Genomic DNA, 9,102 nt, shown 5'->3' with positions numbered 1-9,102 from the left:
ATATATATATATATATACAGTAAGTCCCCGCAATTGGCGAATCTCAGCTTGGCGAAATTCACTTTTGGCGGTAGGGTAGCCACGGACCACCGAGTGCACGTTTGGTGATTTGAATTCAAACTTGGCGGTCCCCTGGCGGTCGCACGGCGAACCACGCGGCTCTCCGGTGATCAGATCTTTCTCTAAACGTATCAGAACGCAGTGTGAGAGTTCCCTTCTGCCATTTTGTTTGTGCTACCCTCTGTTCTGCTAGCGTGGGAACGTTTTCTGTCGATTTACCGCCAGCATACCCTCTACCAGCACAACAGATGGTCCTGGTGGTGGCAAGGACGAAAGTGGGCGAGGGAAACAGGTGGAAAAGCGAGAGTTACAGCCTTCTTATCATGTCTTATTAGGTTTATTTATTGTTTATTGGTCTGTTTTGTACTTATGTTCTAATATGTGAAGGCAAAATATTTTATTTTAGCTCGAAGGATGGTATTTTAGGGGTCAAAAGAGGACTCTGGCAATGACCAAATACTGATTGAGGCATTTTTTAGGCAATTTATATGGTATTTAGAACTCGTGCTTGGCGAAATTCGCATTTGGCGGTAGTTTCGCCAGACTAATTAATTTGCCAAGGCTTACTGTATATATATATATATATATATATATATATATATATATATATATATATATATATATATATATATATATATATATATAGCAAACATCATCCATTCTTTCATCTTTCTCTTAACCATTGCTTTCATTACTGCACCTTGCTTGAAGTAGAGTGATGGTGATATATTTTTTTCTCTATCTATTCACCTGTTATTTTCTTTCCTGTAATGTATCAAGGTTTGCCAAAGGCTCATGAAATGAGAAAACCCACTTCTGTTAATATAATGCTGATTACCTTTTTTTTTTTTTACGTAGGGAAGAGGGCCAGCCAAAGGCAAAAAAAAAGATAAAAAAAAGGCCCACTTGAGTGCTGGCTCTCTAAAAAGTGTAAAAGCATCAGCCAAAGTTGGGGAGCAAATGTCTTGATACCTCCCTCTTAAAAAAGACAAGTCGTAGGAATTTGGAAATACAGATGCAGGGAGGGAGTTCCAGAGTTTACCAGTGAAAGGGATGAATGATTGAGAGTACTGATTAACTCTTGCGTTAGAGAGTTGGACAGAATAGGGATGAGAGGAAGAAGAAAGCCTTGTGCAGCGAGGCCGCAGGAGGAGGGAAGGCATGCGGTAAGCAAGATCAGTAGAAGACAGTTAGTCAGAGGAGGGGAGTTGATGAGACGAAGAGCTTTTGATTCCACCCTATCTAGTAAAACTGTGTGACTGGAACATCCCGAAACATGCGAAGAGTACTCCATACAGGGGCGGATAAGGCCTTTATACAGAGTAAGCAGTTGGAGGGCGAGAAAACTGGCAGAGACGCCTCAGAACACCTAACTTCATAGAAGCTGTTTTAGCAAGAGATGAGATGTGAAGTTTCTAGTTAAGATTATGAGTAAAGGACAGACTGAGGATATTCATTGTGGAAGAGGGAGACAGTTGAGTGTCATTGAAGAAGAGGGATAGTTGTCTGGAAGGTTGTGTCGAGTTGATAGATGGAGGAATTGAGTTTTGAGGCATTGAAAACTACTAGATTTTCTCTGCCCCAATCGGAAATCTTAGAAAGATCGGAAGTCAGGCGTTCTGTGGCGTCCCTGCGTGATCTGTTGACTTCCTGAAGGGTTGGTCGTCTCTGAAAGAACGTGGAAAGATGTAGGGTGGTATCATCAGCGTAGGAGTGGATAGGGCAAGAAGTTTGGTTAAGAAGGTCATTAATGAATAATAGAAAGAGAGTGGGTGACAGGACAGAACCCTGAGGAACACCACTATTAATAGGTTTAGGAGAAGAACAGTGGCCGTCTACCACAGCAGCAATAGAGCGGTCGGAAAGGAAACTTGAGATAAAGTTGCAGAGAGAAGGATAGAAGCCGTAGGAGGGCAGTTTTGAAATCAAAGCTTTATGCCAGACTCTATCAAAAGCTTTTGATATGTCTAACGCTACAGCAAAAGTTTCACCGAAATCTCTAAAAGAGGATGACCAAGACTCAGTAAGGAAAGCCAGAAGATCACCAGTAGAGCGACCTTGACGGAAGCCATACTGGCGATCAGACAGAAGATTGTGAAGTGACAGATGTTTGAGAATCTTCCTATTCAGGATAGATTCAAAAACTTTAGACAAGCAAGAGATTAAAGCTATAGGACGGTAGTTTGAGGGTTAGAACGGTCACCCTTTTTAGGAACAGGCTGAATGTAGGCGAACTTCCAGCAGGAAGGAAAGGTAGAAGTCGATAGACAAAGTTGGAAGAGTTTGGCCAGGCAAGGTGCAAGCACAGAAGCACAGTTTTTGAGAACAATAGGAGGGACCCCATCAGGTCCATAAGCCTTCCGAGGGTTTAGGCCAGCAAGGGCATGGAAAACATCATTACGAAGAATTTTGATTGTAGACATGAAATAGTCAGAGGGAGGAGAGGACAAGCCCAGAATCGTCCAAGGTGGAGTTGTGAGCAAAGGTTTGAGAAAAGAGTTCAGCTTTAGAGACAGAAGAGATGGCAGTGGTGCCATCAGGATGAAATAAAGGAGGAAAGATGAAGAAGTGAAGTTATTTGAGATGTTTTGGCTAGATGCCAGAAGTCACGAGGAGAGTTTGAGTTTGATAGATTTTGACATTTTCTATTTATGAAAGAGTGTTTGGCAAGTTGAAGAACAGACTTGGCATGATTCCGGGCAGAGATATAAAGTGCATGAGATTCAGGAGATGGAAGACTCAAGTATCTTTTGTGGGCAACCTCTCTATCATGTATAGCTCGAGAACAGGGTGAGTTTAAACTAAGGTTTAGAAGATTTAGGTTGAGATAAAGAATGAGGAATGTACGCCTCCATGCCAGACACTATCAACTCTGTTATGTGTTCAGCACAAAGAGATGGGTTTCTGACATGGAAGCAATAATCATTCCAGGGAAAATCAGCATAATACCTCCTCAGGTCCCCCCAGCTGGCAGAGGCAAAACGCCAGAGGCACCTTCGCTTTTGGGGATCCTGTGGATTGGAGAAATAGGACAAGATACAGAAATGAGATTGTGATATGAGGAGCCCAACGGAGATGAAAGGCTGACAGCATAAGCAGAAGGATTAGAGGTGAGGAAGAGATCAAGAATGTTGGGCGTGTCTCCAAGACGGTCAGGAATACGAGTAGGGTGTTGCACCAGTTGCTCTAGGTCATGGAGGATAGCAAAGTTGAAGGCTAGTTCACCAGGGTGGTCAGTGAAGGGAGAGGAAAGCCAAAGCTGGTGGTGAACATTGAAATCTCCAAGAATGGAAATCTCAGCGAAAGGGTAGAGGGACAGAATGTGCTCCACTTTAGAAGTTAAGTAGTCGAAGAATTTACTATAGTCAGAAGAGTTAGGGGAGCGATAAACAGCACAGATTAATTTAGTTTGAGAGTGACTGTTAAGTCGTAGCCAGATGGTGGAAAATTCGGAAGACTCAAGAGCGTGGGCACGAGAGCAAGTTAAGTTGTTGCGTACATAGATGCAAAATCCAGCTTTGGAATGAAAATGAGAATAGAGAAAGTAGGAGGGAACAGAGAAGGGGCTACTATCAGTTGCCTCAGACAGCTGTGTTTCGGTGAGGAAAGAAGATGAGGTTTAGTAGAGGAGAGATGGTGTTCTACAGATTGAAAATTAGATCTAAGACTGTGAATGTTGCAGAAGTTAATGTAGAAAAAGTTGAGGCATTTGGGGTCGTTATCAAGAGGGGTGTCTGACCTGGGGACATTTTTGGTCCCCTCCCCTGAAGGGGACTCCGAGGCATAACAATGAGTTACCATTTTGCTTTTAAATTTTGATTTTCAGGTGAAGGGTGTATGTGTGGTAAGTGCATGTAGTACCTCACAGCTTTTGTAGTTTGCTTACTTCACCAAGTACCAGAAAACACATTAGTTGCAAAGCTCTTATCCACAGGTCTTTATATTAAGAGAGGATTAGGGTGTTCCAAGTTCAAACTATATGACATCCTATGATACATCATAAAGAGGCCTGGAAATGACCTTTTCCAATCAGGAAGATAGGCATTCAGTTCATGAGTTCTGTGAACTTAAAAACAATACTTGGCACAATTCAAAAAATATAACTGAATTGTAGTGATTCAGCAGAATCTAGTCATTTGTCATGCTCAAGCCTGTAAAGTTAACACCAAAACTATGAAAAAAAAAAAAATTGAATATTTTATATATACAGTATATATATATATATATATATATATATATATATATATATATATATATATATATATATATATATATATATATATATATATATACAGGCAAACCCCGCTTAACGAAGGTTCACACAATGAAATTTTGCTACAACGAAGGTTTCATTTTACTACCATCTGCTCGTTTAACGAACACCAAACTCGTTTTAATGAAGTTTTATCCATGTAATTTTTTCCAAGTTTGAAAGGGTGGAATTAGATAAGGCCAAATACGAGTAAAAAGAGATAGGAATTTAAGTGGACCCAGCGCTACCTGTTTAGGGTTAACTAGCATGTTTTGTGTATAATAATGTCTGATAAAAGGCCTTGCGAACTACGCTCTTTTTTTTTTTTTCAAGATAATAACTCTAGTTACGGCCAGCTGACGTTTCTGAGTTGCAGCTTTGTCGTATGAACGCCCTTATCTATGTTTTCTCCGAGAGATAACGCCTTCATAATACAGAACACTCCTTTCTGATTCTGTTATCTGTTTTCGCAGTGCAGTGACTTGCGTACAGGAAAAAAGTGCTAGAAATGGATGATGATAATAATAATAATAATAATAATAATAATAATAATAATAATAATAATAATAATGATAATGCTAATAATAATAATAATAATAATAATAATAATAATAATAATAATAATAAAAGTTGTATACAAGAATTTCTAAGCTCCTCGTTTACTTGTTTATATATCATTCAATTATATTACTTTCGAAATTTATTGAGTACTATTAAACGAAAATGCGATGGGCGGAACTAGTGAGGAGGTCCCATGGAGGTGTGGAGGCCGTGGAGGAGTGAGGATCGTGGCCATAAAAAGCTGACAGGCTTTTGAATACACCAGCGCCTCTCGTGGACAACATGCACACCACTCACTCCCCCTGTTCAAAACAATAACAGCGTCAGCAGCAGCTCGTCTTCCCTTGCTCAACTTACCACCAAAACGCCCTGCAATGTCGCCTAGCGTTGCTAAGACCAGGAAGTCTCTTACTCTCGAAGTGAAGCTGGATATTATTCACAGACACGAGAGGCGAGAAAACTAATAGCATTGCTCGCCACCATCTTGACTCCATCTACTGTCTACTATTTTCAAGTCAGCAGACTCTATTAAGAAGGCTGGTGAGACCGTATCTTCCTTGCAAGCTAAAAGAACCACCTGAACTCATGACTCTACAATGGATAAAATGGAAAGCCTTGTGGAAATGTGGTACATAAGTTCTGTATGTAATACAATGATGTGCCCTTTGTTTACATTCCACAGGTTGCCAGTTAGTGTCTTTCCTGTTTCACTCTCCCTCCCTTCATAAATTTAAGATCATCAACACTATAAAGTTATGTACATAAGTACATTAGTGTACATTATAATGACTTAAATTGAACTGCCTAAATGTTTAACTTCATAATTTTTACTTTCATTAAACCTTTCACTGTACTATGATACACTCTTGCTTTGTTTACTCCCAATGGAAGTTCAAGTTAGGGATTAAACTTGTTATAATTGATTCATAGCGAAATTTTGTATGAGGTTTTTAGGGCGTAGCCCTTCGTTAAGTGGGGTTGCCTGTATATATATATATATATATATATATATATATATATATATATATATATATATATATATATATAGGCAACCCCACTTAACGAAGGGCTACGCTCAAAAACCTCACAAAAATTTCTTATGAATCAATTATAACAAGTTTAATCTAACTTGAACTTCCATTGGGAGTAAACAAAGCAAGAGTGTATCATAGTACAGTGAAAGGTTTAATGAAAGTAAAATTATGAAGTTAAACATTTAGGCAGTTCAATTTAAGTCATTATAATGTACACTAATGTACTTATGTACGTAACTTTATAGTGTTGATGATCTTAAATTTATGAAATAAATAAATATATATATATATATATATATATATATATATATATATATATATATATATATATATATATATATATATATAAACAAAAGTTTAATTCTGAGATTACATTTTGCTCATTCAGTTTAGAACTCAAGCTGGAGCTGGATACAAATGTAGTGTCTGGCTGGAAAAAAAAGTCATAACTAATATGGAGTCTCAATTGAGATGTCACATGCACTTCATACACACATAGTACTTTAACAAAAGTTTATATTTTTTAAATGACTGCTTTACCCATTTTTCACTTGCTGCAGCCTTATTGCACACTTCCCAACCATTCATTTTAGGAATAATTAGCTCATCTCTCTTGAAGAAGAGAAAGATTTCTTTGCAATCGTTAGCCCAGAAAGTAAGTTTATAACATTGTTTAAATATATCCCTATTTCTTGTATGGAGTTAAGAGAGTGGTATGAATTACTGTGAGGTTGTGCCTTGTCTTGGCTACCCCACTTCTTTGGAAGAGAGAGCTTTGGTATAGTTAACCTTATAAACACAACACATCTTTGTAATAAATACTATAGTACTAACCATGAAATGACCAATTAGTTCAATAGTTTCAATTGTTCAAAATACTGAGCTTGTTGTTGTTGACTAACCTGTCACTCTACCAATAATTCAGTACCAAGGAGAAAAACAATTATATAAAAAACTTTCATATCTATTAATCACTTCACTTACAATGGATTATCTGATAAATTGATACACAGACTAAAAATCTAACATGTGGTGAAGAAGGATACATAGAACAATCATAGGAAAATAGCTACACCCCTTAGCATTTGAGAGTAAAAAAATGCATAAAAGATTACTCCAATTTTTAACTATATACTAGGATGATGTTATTTGCCTTTGATTGCCAAATTGAACACAAGGTAATATTCATGACTAAATACATTTAAGATGTATATTCTGCACCTGTAGTACTGGTGATGGTGGCAGTAGTGTGTGTCAGGTCTTACACAAATGCACAATATACATCTGAAATGTTCCTTCTTGATAGTAGTACAAGATGGGAATCTACATGACTTCACTGAATTGCTCATAACATTATATCTAATACTGTGGCACATTGCAAACTAATAATATAAGGTGGTGTAAATATGTATCTATAAATGAGGATATTGGTGAATATGAACAAAGGATTACTATGTCTACATTTGTCCTGAATGATTCAATAAAGCTGAAAATAGAGTGAATAGATACTTAATTTTTCATTGCCATCATATAATCTATCAATGTAGATGCAGAATGGCAATCAAAAAGACAATGACAGATGAAAATGCATGTCTTGATAAAGGTATAATGGTATCTCACTATGGCCTGCTACTCGGTTTGTACAAAGTATAAGAAGCCTTACTAAAATCTATACAAAATCATAGCTATTCTAGTAGGAAGGTCTAAGCTACACTCTTTTTGGGCTCCATACCCCTTATCAGCCATACATTACTTCATATACTGAGGATGCTGAGCTCACAATTCATTCGAAACATACGAAAGCACAGAGGGATGCTGTTGGAGTTACCTTGACTCAGATGAGTACCACAGACTCCAGCATTTGTTCCCTGTAGAGCCTGATGGTGACAACTATTATTTGACATGAGCTACAAAAACCTTATACAATGGGAGAAGCATTTTGATAGAAAACATACACTGCATGATTGAAGTATTCTATACTCATGTGATTGTCCTTAACAAGAAAAGCTTAGAAGTCTTAGTTAATATATTCTACGGGCATCATTTCTATAGTATACAAAGAATCACTATTACAATCAAGCTAACAGAAGAATGGTAAAAAAAACATGATGGTCCAGTACCAAAACACTGCATATGTGAAAGAAGATCACATGCTCTAGTGAGCATACATTGATGGAACATGACAGCTGTGATGGTTACCATATATTCAGTTTTTACAAAATATTAAGAGAAAATTATTTACATTCATCATAGCCATCATTATATTTTGTATTTGGCTGGTAATGTAAAGACATCTTCTAACTATAATGACTAAACTGACACTTTGTGCTGCAAAAGATTTTACATTACTGAATCTCAAATCTCTTCATTTACATTCATTACCTACAGCAAACAATCCAAAATCCACCAAACACTGACTAAATGCACAATACAAAACTTAAAAATGTAACAAGAGCTGCTTATTAGCAGAGTAATGCTTTCTAAAACTTATGGAGAAAAAAGTATCTGCTGCAGCACCTGAGATATGAACATGATGAAAAATTAGAGGCCTTTCATATCATGAAAGTAATATGAATTTTATAAATTACAAAAAATATTTAAATTAGTTAACAATGAAGAAATTTTTAAAATATAGCCGGGATGAAAAAGATAAATAAATTCTAAAAAATAGATGAAAAATAAAATGTTACTTATTCTGCTGAATGATGAATTACCAAACTGTAAATTCTCTCACCTTTAAAGCAATCATCACACCTCATTTGGATATGTTACTTTTGCTCTCACTGCCAGCAGGACTACCACTTTCCCAGGCTTAACTTGGGACTGGCCTCTCAATTGAGGTTGACTTAATTATGCACTCATACTATAATTCTCTCTCTCTTCCTTTAAGTCAATTTTTAGTAATGCTGGCCTACAGATCAGTATCATACCAAGCTGCCATTTGATTGTTGTCTCGAGGAGGTTGTGGAGGTATCTGCTGGTCAAATGTTAAGTCTGGGTGGCCTTGGTGCCCTGGTGGTAAGTCTCTGGGGTCTATAGGGCCATAGTTTGACCCTGGGCCCCCATGCTGGGAGCCAATATCCAAGCCCTGCATCGAGTCCACAGGCACATGGTCATAGCCGCCTGCAAATCATTTACATATTAAAACAAAGTCAATGCCACTTTACATAATGAAAATGAAGCATTTAAGGAAAG

The 9,102-nt window shown here is 37.4% G+C and overlaps 1 protein-coding gene across 3 annotated transcripts in view; it reads right to left on the bottom strand.

The window, feature by feature from the left end:
• Window positions 1-6,855: 6,855 nt before the first annotated feature.
• Window positions 6,856-9,102, bottom strand: part of LOC123504228 (armadillo segment polarity protein-like) — a 43,681-nt gene continuing 41,434 nt past the window's right edge. For all 3 annotated transcript variants that reach the window (XM_045254591.1, XM_045254592.1, XM_045254594.1), the window contains one exon: window positions 6,856-9,030. In XM_045254591.1, the coding sequence (XP_045110526.1) occupies window positions 8,819-9,030 (212 nt within the window). In that variant the 3' untranslated portion in view covers window positions 6,856-8,818. The remainder of the gene's footprint in view (window positions 9,031-9,102) is intronic.

This window comes from Portunus trituberculatus, chromosome 15 (assembly GCF_017591435.1).
Source record: "Portunus trituberculatus isolate SZX2019 chromosome 15, ASM1759143v1, whole genome shotgun sequence".
Classification (NCBI taxonomy): domain Eukaryota; kingdom Metazoa; phylum Arthropoda; class Malacostraca; order Decapoda; family Portunidae; genus Portunus; species Portunus trituberculatus.
This window is presented reverse-complemented; position numbering and strand designations above follow the sequence as displayed.